The following is a 22,093-nucleotide window of genomic DNA, read 5'->3' as shown; positions in this document are numbered from 1 at the left end:
GTGGGAATGATGGCGGCGAGGACGATGATGAGGTGTGTGAGCCAGGCTGTGCGGGACACTGATACGCGCTTCTCTGTTACAGAAGAAGCCGCTGAGCGCCATCGTGCAGGAGGTGTGCGAAACGTAAGTTGCACGGGGGACACGCGGGTGACACGGGGAGACGCGGGCGACACGGGGAGACGCGGGTGACAAGGAGACAGGAGGGTGACACGGGTAGACGCGGGTGACACGGGGAGACGCGGGTGACACGGAGACAGGAGGGTGACACGGGTAGACGCGGGTGACACGGGGAGACGCGGGTGACACGGGGAGACGCGGGTGACACGGGGAGACGCGGGTGACACGGAGAGACACGGGTGACACGGAGACAGGAGGGTGACACGGACGCTGCTCCCCGTGATTCTGGCACTGAAGACAGTGCTCTTGTTCCTCCCCCTCATCCCCTCACTCCATCCCACCGCTCATGCACCAGACACTCCCCACACACATACACACCACATACTCACTATATACACTCCACACACACAGACACACCGACGCACACACCGACACACACACAGACACACACACAGACACACACACAGACACACACACAGACACACACACAGACACACACAGACACACACACAGACACACACACAGACACACACACCGCTCACTGTGCCGCTGCATCCGCTCAATGTGCGGACATCTTAATTCGCGCTCTTTTCACATCCCATGGCATTTGTTTCCCTGGGTGGGGTAGGGGCCCCCCGGGGGGGTGAGTGGGTGGGGCCGTGCCGGGCAGAGTGAATAATGGCACGCTTGTTTGCGGGCCCGCGGGGCGAGCGCGTGCCAGCGGTGGCAGGCGCCGCGCTCCGTCGCCGCCGCTGGGCCACTGCCGTTTTCTCGCCGGATATTTCCTGGCTGCTGTGGGAGAGCGGAGCGGGCGTGCGACTCGCAGCGTGAGAGAGGATACGGGACGCGGTGTGCCGGGCGCCAAGAGGTCACTCCCCCCCCCCTTCCACCGGCCTTGCAGATGGAAGCTGCCGGACCCGGCGCAGTTCACGCTGCAGTACGGAGACGGCACGGAGTTCTACATAACAGAGAAGGTGCTGACCGTCGCCCCGACCCAATGACCCCGAGTCGAACCCCGAGTCGAACCCCGACCCAATGACCCCGAGTCTAACCCCTGTCCACGGTCCCCGGCGGTCGTGATGGCAACGTGAGGTTCATTCTCTTCTGTGCCCACTGTCGCAGCTGTTTGTGACATCGCCTCCAGCTCCCCGCAGCTCCCCAACAACATCAACAATGGCTGCCATTCGCCACGAAGCAGCAGTTATGTCACCACAGTGCTTGTGCCAGGCTAGGTGCACTTTGAGACCACGTGAGTTGTCAAAGACTCACTGGCAGGGGGTCACGGGACAGACCCAGGTGCATCGTTTCTCTGCATTATTTTGTTATTGGAGGGCGACTGCCTCCCAGGGCCCTGTATCATCCTTCATGAGCCTCCTCCATTGAGGCCGATCTGGACACCGCTGGTACCGGTAATTGGCAAGTCCAATCAGCTCCACATCATTCTAAACCACATCAGTCCATCTCTTCTCTAGTGTGTACCATGCCCATTTAGCCTCCTCTATTCGGCCAAACAGAAGCTGCTTGGGCATGCGGTGGCTGGGGATGCGGGCTACATGCCCCAGCCAACTCAGAATGTTTCTAGCTGGCACAGATGTTCCTCCTTCCACGTAGACCATTTTTTGCTCACCAGGTCACAGGGAAACAACGCGGCTGAGCGAGCGTGAGCGAGGTGTGACGCGGTGCGGACACTCTGCAAAGGGCCCTCGTTACCACCACCTTCATCATTGCAATCGTCATCATTGCCATCACCATCATAATCGTAATCGTCATGATCGTGGGTTGGACTGTTCCCCCGTATGCACTTGTGGCCCTTCCCTGTTGCATCTCCCAAGTGCCACAACTCACCCCAGCTCTCCCTCCCAGCTCCTCCTCCTCCCTTAGCTCTCTCCTCCAGCTCCTCCTTCTCTCGAAGCCCTCTCCTCCATCTCCCTTAGCTCTCTCCTCCAGCTCTCCCACCACCCTCTGTGCGGGAGCCGCACATGTGGCCGGCAGATGCACACGTGGGTCGCGTTTGGTGGCACGGGTCACGGGACCTGGGGGGCTCGGGGGGAGGAGGGGGCGGCGTGGCTGCGGTGGTTCAGATTCCTGTGGCTCCAGAATCGTAGGTCCCCTGCCCTGAGGCCAGTTGACGATGAAATCTCCCTCCGCCCCACAGCCCGCGGTCTTATGGGGGGACCGGAGCAGGCTGGGCCCGCCTGGGGGGAATGGCACATTCCCATAGCGGCTCTCGTCTCCGTGAGTCGTGAACCCTGCAGAGCGTGGCGGCTTAATTTCCTCCGTGACCGTGCGCCATCGTGTCTCGCCTCCCAGAATCGCAACGACGTCAAGAATGGAGCGATTCTCAAGCTCGCCGTGTCACAGGTACGCTACCGCGTGTGTGGCGGTGCGCTGGGTGGTGTGGGCGAGTGTGTGTGTGTGTGGTGTGGGCGAGTGTGTGTGTGGTGTGGGCGAGTGTGTGTGTGCGGTGGTGCGCTGTGTGGTGTGGGCGAGTGTGTGTGTGTGTGTGTGTGCTGTAACAAGTGTTGTGGTTGGCACACTGCACTACACTATGAACTCAGCAACTCAAATTCAATTACAGCTCCAATAACCGGTCCTTGGCCTCTCCCGTAGGTTGTTTTAACTTGAGATGAGTACCTGGTGCTGCGTGTAAACATTAGCATTAGGAAAACAAAAGCGTGGCGCTAGCCGCACGCCACCACCTCATGCGCCGTTCCGGCCTTCGCAGGTGCCCGCACACGGCACTCGCCCCGGCGGCCTGCGTAGGCCACGACGGGGACCTTAATCTGCGTGGCCTTGCCTAGGAGCGCATGGCGCGGGAGCTGCACGAGAAGCTGCTCTCCACCAGCATGGAGGCGAAGCTGGAGGCCGTGAAGAGCCTCGCCAAGCTGGCCGCCGACCCCTCCTTCGCCCGCGAGTTCATCGCCCGCGACGGCATCGCCGCTCTCACGCAGATGGTGGATGTCGAGTGAGTGAGCGCTCGCCTGGTCGGTGCGCGTGGGGCCGGAGGAGCGGCGGTGCAGCGGTTAGCGCGCCGCGTTACGGACACGGCGACCCGAGTTCGATTCCTATTCATGGCCGACGCCGATAACGGTTATCTGAACTGGTCCCGGGTCTCCCCAAGGTCGACTCGGCCTCAAATGAGGACCTGGTGCAATGCTTAAACAACGCCACGAGGGAGACAAAGGCGGCCGGGCGTGGTGTTGGCCACCCACCCCCTCGTGTGCCGTGCCGGGCTTTATAGGCGCTCGCTGGCAACACTTGCCCCGACAGTCTGTTTAGACTACACGGGGATCCTCGTCTTGTGTGTGATGTTAGAGTGAGTGAGTAGGTAAATGAGTGCACCCACACCATTCACAGATACACGCAAAAATACGCGCACGCACTCGGCACGATCTGCGAGTGCGTTTGTTGTGGAGCGGCGTGCGGGATGCTGTGACATGCGCAGTGTTGACGTTTTGCAGACGCTATGTGAAACTGCAGAAGATGATGAAGGCGTGGTAAGGGACTGCCCACCCCCCCGCCCCCCCACCTCGTCTCGAGACTAACTCTCCACACGTCTCGCTCTAACTCTTCCTCCTCCTCTTCTGCAGTCTCCACGCCTGGCCACTTCGCCGCCGTGCCTGCTGAACGCGCGACCTCTGTCAGTCGGGCTCGTGCGTCGCGTCGACGACCCCGACTTGGCCTACGACCTAACCCGTAACACGACCTCTGCTCGCCGACCCGACCCCTAACACGGCCCTGCTGACATCGGGGCCCAAGTACAGAAAATGCTCGTGAGATGTTCCGCAGGTTCAATGGCTGGTGGTTGCAGCGGGATCTGAAATGCAATGAAAGAAAAAATCGCACGCAAATCCATGTGGGAAGCGGCTGCCCTGGTGAGATGGCAACATAGTCGGCATGGCAGCGGTTGGGATGATGTCATCACTGCCACTCTACTAGTTAATCGGCTGCCAGCAAAACAACCACGTGCAAGATAGCCACCATTGCTCTGTGCACTTTAGACGCACGTATGTGTATGTCGAACCCATGTCTAGCGGAGGGGGTCCTTGCCCGCAACATCTGGCAGATCACCAGCATCGGCTCGAGCAAGCCTGACGTGACACTCAAAGTCAAAACCGGTCTAGAGATTTTCTCGCGTAAAATCAATGCCACTGATGCACTCCCAGAAGGCATGCGGCAGAGATTTATTGTCTGCATATGTAATGATTACATTGGTTATTAATTTTATTAGTTATGTGGGGCGAGGTTGACTTGCTTCCCATTTTGAAGAGACACTTGTGACGCCGTGGTCCTGACCACCCCTGTACTCGTGACACTTCTCTCGTTGCGCAGTCATTCTGTACTCGGGCCCCTGACCCCGACCACTGTTCACTGATCTCCCCGACTCTCACCTCGCCATTGTAACCGCTTCACACGCAACTCCGCTCGCGACTCTGTCGTGATCTTGTCACCCCGCATCGACCTCGCTCGGTTCTGACCGTGAGCGCACCCCGTCCTTTAACCGAACGCACGACCGCTAACGCTTGGGCCAGCGCAGCCTCTCCTTGCTCTAGCTGTTGCTCTGCGTGTGCCGTGTCGTCACCGTGTCGTCACCGTGTCGTCACTATGCCGTTACGCCGGGATGACCGCCAGTCTCGGGGAACTCCTGGCCTTCACGCTAACCGCCTTCCTGGAGCTTATGGACCACGGAATCATCTCGTGGGATAACCTGACGGTCAGCTTCGTCAAAAAGGTTTGTGCCGCGTGTCTTGGCTTTGTTTGCGTTGTTGCGGTTGTTGACGCACGTTCACGACACCCACGCCGTTCGGTGGGGTAGCGTCCCGTCGGCGAGGCCGCCGTTGGGCAGTGGATCTGAGTGCGACGTTTCAGAACCGGCGTCTCCCTGTGATCCGTGAATACTCCCACGCCACCTTTACAGCAGGAATCCTCCAGAAGGTTTCCACAGAGCGTTAAGCAGCCCTCCTCCCTGACGCCGGTTCGGTTCCATCTCCAGCCAGCAGTGTGAACAGCGCCGTCGATTGCCGGGAGACTGAGAGCAGTGGAGTAACACTTGTGGGTACGTCCGCCACTTGAAAGACAGTCTGGGTGACGTGGAAGTGGAGGCCGAGAACCCGCTAGAGTCCCCTGCTATGGAGGCCCGGCCCAGGTTCCACCAGCAGTGGAGTGAGCGGGACATTGCAGGGCCTGTTACCTCTGTGATGCAGCCGGCGGCCATTCTCCTTGCCGTGGTCTCTGCCGCGTGCCGTGCGTGCCCTTTGTACCACGTGTCTTGCGTGCCATGTGCCCTGCCATGCCGGCGTCCAGGCATTGAGTGATGCGTGTGTGGCGTGCGGCAGATCGCGAGCTACGTGCGTGCCCCCAACCTGGACGCGACGCTGCTGCAGCGCTCTCTCGCGATCCTCGAGTGCATGGTGCTCAACAGCCTCAACCTCTACTCCGTGGTGTCGCAGGAGATCACCGTCGGGCAGCTCATCAACCACTTGCAAGTGTACGGGCCCCCACGCACGCACACGCACCAGCGCGCACACGCACACGCACACACGCACACACGCACACACGCGCGTACACGCGCACGCGCGCATGCACACACGCACTGCACACACGCGCAAACGCGCGCACACACATGCACGCATGCACACGCGCACACACACGCACGAAAACACACATGTACACACACGAATACACGCATGCAACACACACGAATACACGTGTGCACACACGTGCGCCTACACGCACGCTCCACGGTCCCCCCGTAGCCTCGGCTGACTGTCGGGGAGAGTGCCGTTAGCGAGGTTCATATCCGGCATGCCGCCCCGGTTAATGTCGCGAGCGCAGAGGACGTTAAATTCCCACGACGTCGTTCGGAGAAGAGTCGGCCATCGGGTGCTGGCGCCATGGTCCAAATTTGCCAAATATGAAAACTCACGTCGCAAATTACCGCAGAGCCCGCCCGAAGTAGAGCCCCGAGACTCGGCGATCTATAAAATCTCATCTGGCTATACCGGCGCCCACGACGCGGCGTGAACCTCGGTGTTTCTGCCGGGCCGGGAGATGGAAAAGCGCGTGTCTCTCGGTCTCGCCGCAGGTCCAACCAAGAGATCCAGACGAACGCGGTGGCGCTGCTCAACGCGCTGCTGCTCAAGGCTCCCGAGGAGACCAAGCAGGTGCTGCCACCCGTGGTATAGCAATCGCGGCGCGGTCGCCACGGTACCGTCGCCCTGGTGCTCTGACGGTGGTACCGTGGTGCCGTGACGGTGGCGCCGCGACCGGTCCTGAGACCGTGGGGTCGAGAGCGAGAGCGTGGGACTGCGGTGTTTGGTGGTGGTTCTGTGACCGGGGTCGTGACCGTGCTGCTCGGAGTTCGCGGTCGGTGTCACCTGTGGGGCCTCTCCCGCCAGGGTGTCCCCGTGTGTGTCGACCAGTGTGGGGAGCAGCAGTGCGATGGTTAGCGCGTTGGCTTCGAACCAGCACCAGTGACGAATATTTGAACCGGTCCTGGGCCTCCCCTAGGTCGGATCGGTCACAAATGAGTACTCGGTGCGGTGTGTGGACATCACCACTGGTGAGACTAAGGCGGCCGAGCGTGACGCTGGCCACCCACCACCTTCGTGCACTGTCCCGGCCTCGATAGGTGCTCCCTAACGGCACTTGCCTTAACAGTCTGTTAAGGCTCTCGCACCTCCAATTAGCACGGTTGGCTTTGTACAGTCCGAAAGAAGCTCAATATGCATGCATGTGTGTGTGCGTGTAGCCATATTGTCGTGTCTGATCGCGTGCGTTGTGTGTATCTGTGTGCTTGCGTTGTGTGTATCTGTGTGCGTGCGTTGTGTGTATCTGTGTGCTTGCGTTGTGTGTATTTGTGTGCGTGCGTTGTGTGTATCTGTGTGCTTGCGTATCTATGTGCGTGCATCCACGTTCGTCTCCCTCCTCGCTCGGTTCACTCGCAACGCTCCCCGTTAACCACATCGCGCCTTCTAACCGCGCTTCGCCCGCTGTGCCGCCCCGCTCTAACCACGCGCCCCGCAGCTGGACTGGATGCTAGAGATGAGTGAGGAGGACCCCGGTAGGGTTCTCACCGCCCCCCTGACCGTGAGTACGGCCACCGCCGGCCAACGCCGGCCAGCGCCGGCCAGCGCCGGCTAGCGCCGTGTGCGTGCGTGCGTGCGCTGTTATTTACAGCAGGGCTTAATTTATCACCGAATATTTTTTCGATCATAAGACTAGAGTTTCGTGACTTGTCGTACCCACGCGTGTTTTTCAGTGTGCATGCGTAAAAATTTGTCAGTGCATGAGTGCGGTTGTGAGTGTGTGCATGAGTGTGTATGCACAAGTGTGTATGCGTGAGTGTGCACATTTGTGAGTGTGAAAGTGTGCAAGTGCGTGAGTGTGCGAGTGTGTACGCGTGCGAGTGTGTGATTGTGTGAACACCGTCGGGCTTTGTGTGTGTCCGCGAGGAATGGTGCAGACAGAACGGACACTGAGCCACCTTTGTCTCTCCCATACAGGAGCTGGCCAACAGCCCCTGCCAGAAGCAACTTCGCACGGTCATCCTCAACGTAGGTGTGCGCGTGCGTGGCCACGAAGGAAGTGGCAGCGGTGATGATGATGATGACGACGGTGGTGGTGGTGGTGGTGATGATGATGATGACGACGACGACGATGATGGTGATGACTGTGAAGACGATGGTGGTGATAGTACTGATAGAGATGACTGATGTTGGTGGTGATGGTAGAGTGAGTGGCTCACAATCAGTAGGTTGTGAATTCAAATCCTGGTTTCAGGGGTTGATTCTGCCCATCATCGCTCCAGGATTGATCCAATAAGTTCCACTTTGTGAGAAAGTAAACAGTGGTTATCTTGTTCTTGGTTCTTTCGGTAAAGTTACGTAGAAGGGAAATAATAAAATAATAACAATAAAACATAATAAAATAATTCTCACGACGTTTCGGCCACAACGCAAGCAGCCGTCCTCAGGTGAAGAACAGGTCTGTCGGGAAGTGAGAATTATTTTATTATGTTTTATTTTTATTATTTGATTATTTCCCTTCTACGTGACTTTACCGAAAGAACCAAGAAGATGAATCCCTGCAGTCACGAAAGCTTTAAATCGAGAAGTGGTTATCCTGTTCTTAGACGCGCCCCTGCCACAGACATATTAAACTTCTAGCACTGGCTTAGGGTTGTCAACTGGAGATGAGTACCACCTCAATGCTCGTCGTAGCAGGAACTCTCTTTGACCTTCTGACCTTGGTGGTAAAGATGGTAGTGATGATGGTGGTGGTGTTTGCCCTCAGTCGGTGATCCGGGGCCAGCATATTGTGGGCACGGAGATGGCGCACCAGCTCTACGTGCTGCAGGTGCTGTCGCTCAATCTCCTGGAGGAGCGGATGATGACTAAGATGGACCCACAGGACCAGGCGAGGCACGGGGGGGTCACACGGGGTCACACGGGGACACGGGGCACGGGGGGCACAGCGATACGGAGATATGGGGGCACGGGGACACCGGAGCACAGGGAACAACGTGGTGCTGGGTGTTGAGCAGTTCCGTGGCGGTGGTGGTGGCGGTGGTGGGTGAGCAGGCCCAGAGGGACACGCTGTTCGAGTTGTGCCGCATCGCGTTCGACGCGGAGGCGGAGGCGGCGAGCGCCCCCGGGGGAACGCTCGACCGGCGCAAGGGAGTTTACTCCAAGGACTACAAGAAGCTGGGCTTCACGGTGAGTGCGCTGCTCGCTGCGTGGAGCCGGCCCGGCAGGGGGAGCCCACGCACTGGTGACTCGGATTGCCTGGAGCGCTGCACCGAGGGGCGGGGGGCAGCAGCATCACGAGCGCGGGGGACCGACGTGCGTGCGTGTGCCTGTGTGCGTGCGTGTGTGAGCCGGCATGCGTGCGTGTCCCTGTGTGTGCCTGTGTGCGTGCATGTGTCTGTGTGCGTGCGTGTCCCTGTGTGTGCCTGTGTGCGTGCGTGTCCCTGTGTGCGTGCGTGTGTGAGCCAGCGTGCGTGCGTGTGCGTGCGTGTCCCTGTGTGCGTGCGTGTCCCTATGTGCGTGCGTGTCCCTGTGTGCGTGCGTGTGCCTGTGTGTGTGCGTGTGTGAGCCGACGTGCGTGCGTGTCCCTGTGTGTGCCTGTGTGCGTGTCCCTGTGTGCGTGCGTGTGCCTGTGTGCGTGCTTCTGTGAGCCAGCGTGCGTGTGTGAGCCAGCGTGCGTGCGTGTCCCTGTGTGCGTGCGTGTCCCTGTGTGCGTGCGTGTGGGCGGAGCGATGGCACAGTGGTTAGCGTGCTGCACTACGAACCTGGCGACCTAAGTTCGATTCCCACTTGTGACCAATTACAGTGGCGATATTTGAATCGGTCGTGGTGGGCCTCTTCTAGTTCGACTCGGCCTAAAACGAGTTCCTTGTGCAGTGTTTAAATATAAGAACTGGGGAGATAAAGGCGGCCGGGCGTGGTGCTGACCACCCACTCCCTCGTGTGCCGCGCCGGCCTCGGCGGGCGATGATGATACTCGCTAACAGCAATTGCCCCGCAGGAGATCCTTGGCTTTGCGCACGTACCTGCGTTTGTTTCTCCGCGTTGCCCCGTGACCCAGAACCACGTGAACCCGGCGCTGGACTTCATGCAGACCCCGCCGGGCATGCTGGCGCTGGACAACATGATCTACTTTGCCAAGCACCATACGGACCCCTACGTGCGGGTGAGCGGGCGACACACGACGCCCGCCGGACCGGCGCTCGCCGACGCGGCCTGCGCGGCGCCCGAGTGTACTCGCGCAGAGCGGCCGTCGCCCGCCGGTGTAAAACTGACAAGCGGGGATAGCTGCCGCTGGGGGCGCCCCCAGGATAGACCGCATCGCAGCGGCCGTCTCCGCCCGCTGGCAGACGAACGCTGGCGCGCAGGCCAGGCGCCGAGTGGCCTCGCGCCGCACCGCTGCCGCCGAGGGAGCCCTTTTGAATGCGATTGTTTGAGATGCGAGTTGCTTGTCGTGCGGTGAGCGTTCTGAGATGCCCCGGGGTAAAGGGGGGCGGCTCTACCAAACACACACCGCACTCCCTGGCAATACACGAGGAGCGTTGTGTTGTGTTGTCTGTCCCTCAGTTGCCTGGGTGTGTGTCAGTCCGTCTGTATGGATGTATGTGCGGGTGTCTTTGTGTGTGTGTGTGTACGGGGGGGAGCGGTAGTGTAGCGGTTAGCGCGCTGCGCTATGAACCTAGCGACCCAGTGACGATTATCTGAACCGGTCGGTCCTGGGCCTCCCCTAGGTCGACTCAGCCTCAAATGAGTACCCGGTGTGGTGTGTAAACATCGCCACTGGGGAGACAAAGGCGGTCGGGCGTGGTGCTGGCCACCCACCCCCTCGTGTACCGTTCCGGCCTTCATAGATGCTTGCTAACAGCACTTGCTCCTACGGTCTGTTAAGGCTATACGGGGGATCTTTGGTGTGTCTTTGTGTGTGTGTGTGTTGATCGTCTGTGTGTGCACGTCTGTGTGTGCGGCATCACAGCTCGTGCTGGAGAACAGTTGCCGTGACGACAAGCACGAGTGCCCGTTTGGACGCAGCAGCATCGAGCTGACGGGGATGCTGTGTGAGACGCTGCACGTGGGAGAGCCGCGTGGGTACCGCACAGCACGCAGAGTACACGGCACACGCAGAGTACACGGCACACGCAGAGTACACGGCACACGCAGAGTACACGGCACACGCAGAGTACACGGCACACGCAGAGTACATGCAGAGTACACGGCATGCAGAGTACACGGCACACGCAGAGTACACGGCACACGCAGAGTACACGGCACACAGAGTACACGACACACGCAGAGTACACGGCACACGCAGAGTACACGGCACACGCAGAGTACACGGCACACGCAGAGTACATGCAGAGTACACGGCACGCAGAGTACACGGCACACGCAGAGTACACGCAGAGTACACGGCACACAGAGTACACGGCACACAGAGTACACGACACACAGAGTACACGGCACACGCAGAGTACACGGCACACGCAGAGTACATGCAGAGTACACGGCACATAGAGTACACGACACACAGAGTACACGGCACAGGCAGAGTACACGGCACACGCAGAGTACACGGCACACGCAGAGTACACGGCACACGCAGAGTACACGCAGAGTACACGGCACACGCAGAGTACATGCAGAGTACACGGCACGCAGAGTACACGCAGAGTACACGGCACGCAGAGGACACGGCACACGCAGAGTACACGGCACACGCAGAGTACACGCAGAGTACACGGCACACGCAGAGTACACGCAGAGTACACGGCACACGCAGAGTACACGCAGAGTACACGGCACACGCAGAGTACACGCAGAGTACACGGCACGCAGAGTACACGCAGAGTACACGGCACACGCAGAGTACACGCAGAATACACGGCACACGCAGAATACACGCAGAGTACACGGCACGCAGAGTACACGCAGAGTACACGGCACACGCAGAGTACACGCAGAGTACACGGCACGCAGAGTACACGCAGAGTACACGGCACACGCAGACGCTCTGTACACGGCACACGCAGAGTACACGGCACACGCAGAGTACACGGCACACGCAGAGTACACGCAGAGTACACGGCACACGCAGAGTACACGGCACACGCAGAGTACACGCAGAGTACACGGCACACGCAGAGTACACGGCACACGCAGAGTACACGCAGAGTACACGGCACACGCAGAGTACACGGCACACGCAGAGTACACGCAGAGTACACGGCACACGCAGAGTACACGGCACACGCAGAGTACACGCAGAGTACACGGCACACGCAGAGTACACGGCACACGCAGACGCTCTGTGAGTCGTCCCGCAGACGCTCCGAGCGGTTAAATGAGCGCCTCGGGCGGCACGGTCCGTGGGGGGGGGCCCGGTGAGCGACCCACGCCACGCTCCGCTCTGCGTGGCGGAGCGTGTTAACCTCGGGTCGCCCTGCCTTCCCGGTGAGGAGGAGGCAGAGGAGGAGGCGGAGGGATTCGTCTTCAGAAGCCGAATTCACAAACAGCGGCGACCGCTCCCGCCGCTCGGCAGCCAGGTCACGACCTCTCGTCGTGGCGCGCGACTCCTCTGTCTGACACGCGGTGACTGGGTGTGTGTGTGTGTTGTCACGTGGTGTTACGGTGTGTGTTGTGTAGTAGTGTGTGTGGTGAGGTGTGCAGTGTGTATGTGGCGGTGTGCGTGTTGTGGTGTGTGTGTGTAGTGGTGTGCGGTTCGTGTGACCGTGTGGTGTGCGGTGTGTGTGTGGCGGTGTGCGGTGTGTGTGTGTGGCGGTGTGCAGTGTGTGTGGGGTGGTGTGCGGTGTGTGTGGGGTGGTGTGCGGTGTGTGTGTGGCGGTGTGTGTGGGGTGGTGTGCGGTGTATATGGGGTGGTGTGTGGTGATGTGCGGTGTGTGTGGTGCGTTGTCGTGTGGTGTGTGTGGTGTGTGTGGTGTGTGTGGTATGTGTGGTGTGTGTGGTGGTGTGTCGTGTGGTAGTGTGCGGTGTGTGTGGCGGTGTGTGCTGTCGTGTGGCGTGCAGTGTGTGTTTGGTGGTGGGTGGTGTGTGTGTGGCGGTGTCTGTGGTTGTGCAGTGTGTTGTGTGGTTGCTTGTGGTGGTATGCGGTGTGTGTGGTGTTCTGTCAACATGGCTCAGCACCGTTGCCCGACCTCTGCGCACCGCACGAGCGACGTCACCGCTTGCCCCTCCGGCCAGCCGACCTCTCCGGGGTCCAGCGGGGGGTGTGCGTGCCGCTCGCTCGGCTCGAGTCGGCTCGTGGCGGCCGCCGCGTGGCCACGGAGCCCGCGGCACGCACGATGAATTGAGCGCTCATCCGTGTACGGTGGGGTGGGGGGGGTTGGTCGAGGGCGCCCGGACGGTTCGGGGAGGAGCGCTGTCCTTCGTTGTCGTACCGACGACGTTCGTGCGTGGCCGGAGGGGGCCCACGGTCAGGCGGGCCGCAGCGGCCAAGCTCGTTGACAAGTCCCCCTCCTGCGGTCGCCGCCGTCGATGGCAAAACACGGCCGCCGCGCCGTGCTGCGACCACGCAACTTTGCGCCGCCCGAACCGTGAACATTAAGGGGGGCGCATCTGCCATTCGCAAACTCTCAGACAAAGCAATTGGGTGGACGATGAGGGACGTGACCCCAAGTGCGACGTGGCCACGAGTCCCAGGCCTTGGAACGTATCGCGCCGGCCTTCCCCACCGCCAGCTGTCCCCGTCACAGGGAAGATGAAGAATGGCCGCCCCCCCCCCCCCCCCCCCCACGATGCCAGCGGCGGCCGCCCTGCTGCCCGTGAAGCTGCTGCGGTGGAGCCGCTTCTCCGTCGCGCCGGCTGCGGGTCCCCTCCCGCTCGTCACGCGGCGCACGCTGCACGAGTCCGGTGCCGCCGGGCCGCCCGGGCCGCGTGTGGGCGGCACCCGCCGCCGTTTGACTCCTCGAGTCGTCCTCGAGTCGTCCTCGAGTCGTCCTCGAGTCGAAGGCTCCGTGGCTCTCGGTGCGTGTCCACCACGGCGCCCATCCCCGTAACGAGCTCCGTGTGTTTGTGCGCGGCAGCCACGGAGACCGGCCAGGACTTCTGTCCCATGTTCTTCACGCACGATCGCGCCATGGAGGAGATGTTCTGCGTCTGCATCCAGTTGCTCAACAAGACTTGGAAGGAGATGAGGGCGACGTCGGAGGACTTTGGGAAGGTAAGGACTCGCTCGCTCGCTCGCTGGCTTGCTGACTCCCTGGCTCGCGCTATTCGGCTGCGAGATGTGTGGTTATGTGGTGCGACGTGCAATGCCTTTGTTTTCAAACATTGACGCGCGTTCTTCATTCGCAACTGTCGGTAATGCGCATTGTTAAACCCCCCCACTCGACGCACGGCAGCACCAGCGCACCACCGCCGACGTGCACGCCACCGTTCGTGTCCGGCGTGAGCCGATACGGCGGCAGCGGCGGCGCGTGTTGTGACGTGGCCGAGGAAGGACAGATGGAGGTAGGGGTGGGGGGTAGGGTTAGGGAGGGTGGGTGGCAATGGGGGTCGGGGTAGAAGCCCCTGGGATACAGGGGTGTTCCAGCAGCACGGCACTGCCAGACGCCACTGATGGTGATCGTGGGCGACGGGAGCGGAGCGGCAGGATGTGTGGAGGGCCGGGGGGTGGGGGTGAACGTGGGGGTGAATGTGGGGGGTCATAGGAAGGAGACGTGGGTATGAAGGGGGGGCCAATCCCAGCCTAAGTGACAAGCTGCCACTCCAGAACGATTTACCCAGAGTCGTGGGGGGGGGGGGGGGGGCTTGTGTGATGTGGGAGGCTGTGAGAGGCCCCCCAGCCCCCACCAAGGACGCGCTGTCAGGCCGCGGTGGAGCCATGTGGGATGGGGGACCTCACTGATTGTAACGATCACCTGTTATTAATATCGCAAATTGGGCTCTTTTAGAACGCACAATTGGGTCACTGTTCCTGTGAGCGTGGGAGGACAGCTGGCTCAGAAGCTCCTGTGCCAAGGCGCTGCGGTGTCTTCGCTTCCGTGTGTGGGCTGATGTGTCGGTGCTTGATGTGTCAGGGGCTGATGTGTCGGTGCTTGATGTTTAAGTGCTTGATGTGTCAGGGGCTGATGTGTCAGTGCTTGATGTAGTGGTAGCGACTGATGTGTCAGGAGCTGATGTGACATTGAGGTCTTTAACACACGAGACAAAGGGCCCCGTTACCGCCTTAACAGACTGTTGGGGCAAGTGCTGTTAGCGGGTAGCACCTATGAAGGCCGGCAGGACACACGAGGGGATCGGTGGCCGGGTTCGTGGCGCAGCGCGGTAACCACTGCACCATCGCTCCCCGTCCATGAACAAACGCGCACATATACACGCATGCACACACGTACCCTTCCGTTGTGCGTGCGTGTGGGGTATGGTTTTACGCTCACATGTGCGTTCCTCCTCGTGTTGGTCGTGTGTTGTGTCAAACTCTCATTCGTCTCTCGACGGGCGTGTGTTATTGTGTGGGGGGAGGGGGGTAGTCACGGTTAGCGCTACGCTGCATTACGAACCCAGCGACCCGAGTTTGATTTCCACTCACGGGCAACGCCAGTTGACGATTATCTAAACTAGTCCTGCACCTCCCCTTGGTAGACTCATCCTCAAATGAGTACCTGGTGCGGTGTGTAAACATTGCAACTAGGGATACAAAGGCGGCCGAGCGTGGTTCTGGCCACCTAACCCCTTGTGCGCCATGTCGGCCTTCATAGGTGGTCACTGACAGCACTTGCCCCAACAGGCTGTTAAGCCGATACGGGGGATGCTTGTACCGTACGCGTTTGTGTAGTGTGCGTGTGTGGTGTGTGCATGCGTGTGGTGTTTGCGTGTCTTTAGTGTGTGTGCTTGTAGTGTGCGTGTGTGGTGTGTGCGTGTGTGCGTGTGTGGTGTGTGTGTGGTGTGTGCGTGTGTGGTGTGGCAGCCGTTCAGCTTTGAGCTCAATAATAATTTGAAAAACTCAGCGGGGGGTGGGGGGGTGCGGTGCGGTACACAGCCGGAGGTGGGGGGGGGTGCGGTGCGGTACACAGCCGGCAGCCGTCACTCGAACCCCCGCAGAGCCCGCCACGCAGTGGGTGCGAATAGATGACAGTCACCACGACGACGACGACGATGCTGGGAGCGACGACGATGGCGATGGTCTCCAGAGCATAGCCAGGGACACGCCGTGCATCACGCCGATTGCGAGCGTTCGTGGCGATCGCGGTGGGGATGTCTCCGCGAGGGGCGGTCACGATGTCGGCCAGCTCGGCGCCGTCACTCGGTTCGGCGGCGCCAGCGACGTGGCTGTCCGTGGCGCGGTACGGTTCGGTCCGGACCGGTGCGGCGTGCCGCCGCGGTGCATCCGGACGTGGCGTGGTGCGGACCGTGCCGGCGAGACCTGGCAGGCCGTCGGGTGTCGGTGACGTTTGTTTCCGGTGCGACGTGGAGGTGGATGGATGTGCCGGTCGGAGCACGGCGTGGCACGGCGCGGCCGGTTCTGTCGCGGGGTGCTCGCGCCAGCAGGAACCGGCGAGCCGTGCTCGCCACCGCCGCACGTGCGTCCGCCCGGGCACTCGCTCCGTCCATCCGTACGACTGCGCGGCATCGGCATTAATTACTCGGCTAATGGGCTCATTGGGATGCGCAGCCGAGTCTTGCCAGCCCGGCACGGAGACACAACCCACACCACCGTGATGACGCCTGTTCACACACGCGGTCAATGCCCACACTGCCAGAACAAAGATCCCCCCATCTCGCTTTTAACAGACTGATAGGGCACGTGCTGTTGTGAGCACCTACTAAGGCCAGCACGACACACGCTAAGCCGACTTTGTCTTCCCAATGCCGGTGTTTCCACAGCACACCGGCTTCTCATTTAAGGCTGAGTTGACCTCGGGTATGCGCTAGACTGGTTCGGATCTTGGCCGTAAGTGAGAATCGAACCGGTGCAGTGCACTAACCACTGCGCTTCTGGCCCCAAATAAAGATGCAGCAAAAGATCCCCGGTATAGCCTTAACAGCCTCTTGGGGAAAGTGCTGTTAGCCATCACCTATAAAGCGCGGCACGGCACACGAGGGGGTGGGTGGCCAGCACCACACCTGGCTGCCTTTGTCTCCCCAGTAGCGATGGTCACACACCGCACCGGGTACTCATTTTAGGCCGAGTCGACCGAGGGGAGGCCCAGGACCGGTTCAGATAATTGTCGCCGGTGTTGGTCGTGAGCGGGAATTGAAATTGTGTCGCCGGGTTCGTAGCGTAGCATCGCGCTAACCGCTACACTACCACTCCCCACAACACACACACTCGCAGACACACACACAGACACACTCACAGACACACTCACGCACACTCGCGCGTACGGTGTGTGAACATCGCCACTGGGGAGACAGAGGCGTCCCACCCCCTCGTGTGCCGTGGCAGCCTTAATAGGTGCTCGCTAACAGCACATGCCCGAACAGTCTGGCAATGGCTAGGTGGGGGGATCATTGTCTTAATGTGTGTACGCTGATGTGGAGAAATACGTGGCACGTTGCTGTGAGGAGGCTAGGAAAGGTAATGTCTTCGTATTGCCAGTGCGGTGGCGCTATTGCCGCACAGAGTACGATGTTCATGATTGACATTCTCAATTACGGCTCCGGTGACATTTTGTAATGAAAGTGTGGATATTTAAATGAGCACTGGAGGCTGATCTGGCTCTGCCATCATCACCGCTCCTCGTGCGGAGGGGGCTGGCACCGTTCCGCATCGTCGTCATCAACCGTGGCCAATCCACTGCTGGATGAAGGCCTCCTCCCCAAGCCAACTCTGCCATCTCTTGCAATCACATTTCTCTCTGCTTCATTGCTGTACTTGGCGCGGGTAGGCATGGTTATCTTTTAGAGAGAGAGAGGGAGGGAGAGGTGGTCAGTCACAGGCAGAGGAGGTGAGGAAGGTCTTGAGCCTTGCACGCAGCACGGGTGGCTGGTGGAAGGTAATTCCAGACGGCGGGGGCAGCAGAGGTGGCTGAGCGGAGCGCCCTCCGGCCTCTGCGCCGCGGGGCCGCGCGTGCCGCTTGGTGTCGTTCCCGTGCCGGTGTCGCGTCTCCTCCGTGCGCTTTCATCTGCGGCGTGGCGGCCGTCAGAGGCGCGCGTTTGAAATCCGCTTTTTGCCGTTCGTGACGTGGAGAGCGGGGCGACCCGCTGGGCTCGCTTTCATCGCTTGCACCCACGCACCCCTCTCCTCCGCGAAGCCCCGAATTGTAGACGTCTCGTATGGAGACCCATACTGTCATAGGGACCCATATTTTCACATCGGGAGCAATAAACTCTAAATTTATAGAGACTCATAAACTCATGTAGTCTACACTCATAGACCCAGAAAGGGACATATGCAGGGACCCAGACTCACGTGACCCCCGTATGGAGATCCATCGAATTGCATGGCTGGCTCGGGAGCCTTCAGCAGGTGCTCCCCGGAGCTGAACACTTCCCTCCCACGCACGCACGGCGCCTCTCCCTCCAGATTAGGGTTGGGGGGGCGGGGGCAGGGAGGGAGGGAGGGAGAAGCGACGCGGTCTCAGCTCTCTCGTGCGATTGGAGTGCGGCCGTGGCGGCGGTGGTGGTGGTGGCGGCGGTGGTGCTCCCCTCGCTCGCGCGGTGGGGATGTGGTGGGCGGAGGGATCGCGGTGGGGGCCGCTGGGTGACGCTCGCTCCGCCTGCGCGGGACTACCCCGTGGTCGCTGCTCTCAGATCGCGTTGCCCATCCGCCCGCTCGCCCGCGAAGCCTCGCGCCGCGTCCCGGCCGACAGCCATGGCCTCCCGGGGAGGTAAGCGGCGGTCGTGTTTGCGACCGCGGCAGTTGCCGTGGCGTCGCCGATGCCGAGCGCCCGCCCCGATTCAGTCGAGGGTTTTGTTTTTCTGTCGAGAGAATGAACGAGCGGCACAATGGCAACGGCCTCGGCGCGGCTCCCTGCGTCTCCTCCCTCCGCTCCCGGCGTCCAACGCGACGCTCGCCGCCGAATGCGAGCACTGCGCGAGAGACGAAGCGAGGAGTGGACGAGTTCTGCGCGAGCGTGCGTGCGAGCAAGTGCGTGCGTGTTTGCGTGCGTGCGTGCGCGAGCGAGTGCGTGCGTGCGTGTGCGAGTGCGTGTGCGAGTGCGTGCGCGTGCGTGCGTGTGTATGCGTGTGCGAGTGCGTGCGCGTGCGTGCGTGTGTGTGTGTGCGTGTGAGTGTGTGCGTGTGCGTGCGTGCGTGCGTGTGTGTGTGTGTGCGTGCGTGTGTGTGCGTGCGTGTGTGTGTGTGCGTGTGAGTGCGTTTGTCGGTCACTACGGCCGGTCAAGGGTTGAGGAGGGAGAAGTAAAAATCGCGAGTGCAGCAGCAGCAGCAGCAGGAGGAGGAGCAGGAGGAGGAACGCGCGAGCAGGTGGCGCGGAGGGAGCGGCGCCCTGGGGGGTCTGCGAGGCCGCCCCCCTACCCCCCGCTCGGCCGCCACGGCGAGCGGCGGGGACGGCGCCGCTCGGCCATCGGCACGGGGGAGGGGGGGCGGCGAGGAGAGATGGAGAGGGATGGGGATGAGAAGAGGGAGCGGTAGGAATGAGAGGATGGATAAGAAGGAGTTGGGGTTAGAGGTGGGATGGGAGAAAGATAAATTAATGGGAGGAGAAGAGAATGGATCGCAGTATGAGAAGAGTTGAGGAGGGATGGGAAGAGGACTGATTAGCAGCGGAGAGAAGCGACGAGAAGTTGCATGAGAGATGGGAGGACAGGCATTGGGAAGATTAATGGAAAGAGGCTTTGAGAGAGGGGGAGTGTGATGACGGAGGAGGGATGAGACGTGCAAAGGGAGTAGGCTGAGATTAGGATGAATGTGCGTGTGGATGTGTACTGTAGCGGTGAGCGCTACGTTGCGCTACGAACCCGGCGACCCGAGTTTGATTTCTGCTCACGGCCAACGCCGGTGACGATTATCTGAACCGCTCCTGGGTCGACTCAGCCTTAAGTTAATACCAGGTGCGGTGTGTAAACATCGCCGCTCGGGAGACAAAGGCGGCCGGGCGTGGTGCTGACCACCCACCCCCTCGTGTGCCGTGCCGGCCTTCACTGGTGCTCGCTAACAGCACTTGCCCCAATAGTCTGTTCAGGCTTTACGGGGTATATTTGTCTTTGTTGGTACGTGTGGATGCTGTGGGGATGAGGTCGTTGCTCGCAAGCGCTGAGCACAAGCCCCTCGATGCATCGCGACCTGGCGGCTCCTCCGCCCGATGGTTTTGCAACAAGCACCCCACCAATCGTGGAACAATGGAGCCAGGACAGAGACCACCGGCGGGGCGTTTGTGCCGCGGCCGCCCCGGCGCGACCCGGAGGAGCGAGCGCGGCGAGAACGCGGCGAGAACGCGGCGTCGCTGGCGAGCGATCTCCATGTGTCCGTGCGTGTGCGCGCGTTCCCGTGGTGCGCGCGCGCACACGTGTACCCGTTAATCTGTGTCTGTACGTGCGTACGCCTCTGTTTACACACACGCGCACTCTCACGCACACGTGCCGGGCCACACCGCCGTGCTCGCTCGCAGCACTTGCCCCCGACAGCCCGTGTGGGCTACACGGGGGACCTTTGTCTGCGTGTGATCGATTCTTATTAGACGGATGGGAGGCAGGGGAGCTGCGGGGATTCACGGCGCCCACGCGGGTGGAGCGGAGCGGCGAGCGGCCTCGCTCCCTCCCGCCTCTCCGCGTTGCCGCGTGGTGTGGGCGGCGGGGCGAGGGGCGGTGTCGTCGCGACTCTTCTTCTCGCGGGGCACTCGGGAACGGTGGTGCAGGAAGCCACGGCACGGCTTGGTGCTGGGGGTTTTTTTTTATCCCGGCAGTTTCTACTTTTGAGATTTGCGTTTGGACATCGCCAACGTCGCGGTCACTGCTGGGATTGTCCGTCGGCGCCGCACGACGTGCCGACCGGCGCCCACGGGCCGCTCGCTGGAGCCCATTTGTTCCCGCTTGTCTTCACCTTTAAAGGTCGCGGAGCCTCGCGCAGATTCACACGCATGTGCCAGTGCGCACGTGTGTGGGGAGCAGGCACAGTAGGGAGCACACGTGGTACATTGGCCAGTCATCTCAGTCGGGCAACCCGTGGCATCTTGGTCTGCCCCGTGACCTCCTGCCAGCGGGCGTTCGACACTTCACGTGGCCTTAGCATGCACCTAGCCTGGCACAAGTACCGTGGTGACGTCACCACCACTTAGTGGCGAATGGCGGTTGTTGTTGTTGTTGTGGGGAGCGGTAGTGTAGCAGTCAACGTGCCGCTGTACAAACCTGGTGACCCGAGTTCAATTCGCGCTCGCGGCCACCACCGGTGACGATTATCTGAACTGAACCTGGGCCTCTCCGAGGTTCACTCACATAAGTAGCCGGTGCGGTGTGTAAACATCGGCACCAGGGGAGGAAAAAGCGGTAATCCTGGTCATCCACCCCCTCGTGTGCCATACCGGCCTTCATAAGATGCTCGCTAACAGCACTTGCCCCAACAGTATATGAGAGATTTTCGTCTTTTGTGTGTGTGTAACAATGCATGAACGCAAGCGTCCGTGTGTGCGTGTGTTCACGGGTGATTATCGTCGCGGTAAACAGCGACACCGGATTGCGAGCGTGATCCTTGACCTCCTGGGCCTTGTACCAGCAGCAGCAGCGGCGGCGGCGCCGGCCAAGTGTCTGTGGAGGCGGAGACGGCCGAGCCCCCGGGGTCGTGCCCCCCCCCCACCCTCTCGCCCCCCCCCACCCTCCCGCCCCCCCGCCCCCCCCGAGGTAGTCAGTGCCGTCTCCTCGCGCGTGAATCACCGTTACGACCGTTTCGATTGTCGCAGAATTACGGCGCGGGGTTCAAACGAGCGAGGTGGGTGGGAGGCACGGGCGAGCGCTGTCGTCGACTCCTCGGCTCCGCTCGGCTCACCGTGTCCGCGCGATCCTCCTTGTCGGGTTACGGCGCTGGGACCGGGGTCCCGTGGTGGCGTGCGCCGTGGAGCCGTGGCGCGTTCAAACGAGCGCTATAACCACCGACCGCTTGCTGCGCCGGATCGAGCGGCGCCCTCGGACCCCGCCGCGGGTCGTGGCACGGCGCCCGTCCGCGGCGGTGCCGCTGTCGTGGGGTGACCCGTGACCTGGGTCGCTCGGCGGTCGGCAGGGCTGGCTCTGGGAACACGGCAGCGGCTGAAGCCTGTCGAGCCACGAGTTGCCATGGCGAGTAGAGTCGCACGGTTTGGTGGCAGAGAACTCTAGCCAACCAGATGCTCGCCTGAACCCTAGCCCTAGCACACCAGCCAATCGGTTACGAGCACTCACGGTGATTTCCTGCTCCTGTTTACAGCCCTGAGCCAGTGGTGGATATTCCACAATCCTATGACCGGGGCAAGTCTATCCATGTGACAACTCTTGTTAACTTCCGCACACAACGGGGTGTTTGATTTTATTAACCCTGGTGGGATGATGGGCTGAGTCAATCGCCAACCG

General features: G+C 61.0%; 1 protein-coding gene across 6 annotated transcripts in view; it reads left to right on the top strand.

The window, feature by feature from the left end:
• LOC133350978 (engulfment and cell motility protein 1-like) overlaps positions 1-22,093 on the top strand; it is a 37,105-nt gene that overhangs the window by 8,302 nt on the left and 6,710 nt on the right. Inside the window, exons 3-17 of one of the 6 annotated variants that reach the window (XM_061565844.1) lie at positions 83-123; positions 1,019-1,091; positions 2,428-2,478; positions 2,919-3,082; positions 3,579-3,614; positions 4,750-4,849; positions 5,454-5,605; positions 6,203-6,281; positions 7,144-7,206; positions 7,623-7,673; positions 8,413-8,535; positions 8,700-8,834; positions 9,706-9,810; positions 10,618-10,726; positions 13,682-13,818. In XM_061565844.1, coding sequence (XP_061421828.1) covers positions 83-123; positions 1,019-1,091; positions 2,428-2,478; positions 2,919-3,082; positions 3,579-3,614; positions 4,750-4,849; positions 5,454-5,605; positions 6,203-6,281; positions 7,144-7,206; positions 7,623-7,673; positions 8,413-8,535; positions 8,700-8,834; positions 9,706-9,810; positions 10,618-10,726; positions 13,682-13,818 — 1,419 coding nt within the window. Of the gene's footprint in view, positions 1-82; positions 124-1,018; positions 1,092-2,427; positions 2,479-2,918; positions 3,083-3,578; positions 3,615-4,749; positions 4,850-5,453; positions 5,606-6,202; positions 6,297-7,143; positions 7,207-7,622; positions 7,674-8,412; positions 8,536-8,699; positions 8,835-9,705; positions 9,811-10,617; positions 10,727-13,681; positions 13,819-18,277; positions 18,428-22,093 lie in introns of those variants that run through there. The other 5 variants (XM_061565845.1, XM_061565847.1, XM_061565846.1 and 2 more) reach the window with 5 other exon arrangements.

This window comes from Lethenteron reissneri, chromosome 35 (assembly GCF_015708825.2).
Source record: "Lethenteron reissneri isolate LAM-NWPU_2019-01 chromosome 35, ASM1570882v1, whole genome shotgun sequence".
Lineage (NCBI taxonomy): Eukaryota > Metazoa > Chordata > Hyperoartia > Petromyzontiformes > Petromyzontidae > Lethenteron > Lethenteron reissneri.
Note: the sequence above shows the minus strand (reverse complement) of the source record. Positions and strands in the feature narration are given on the sequence as shown.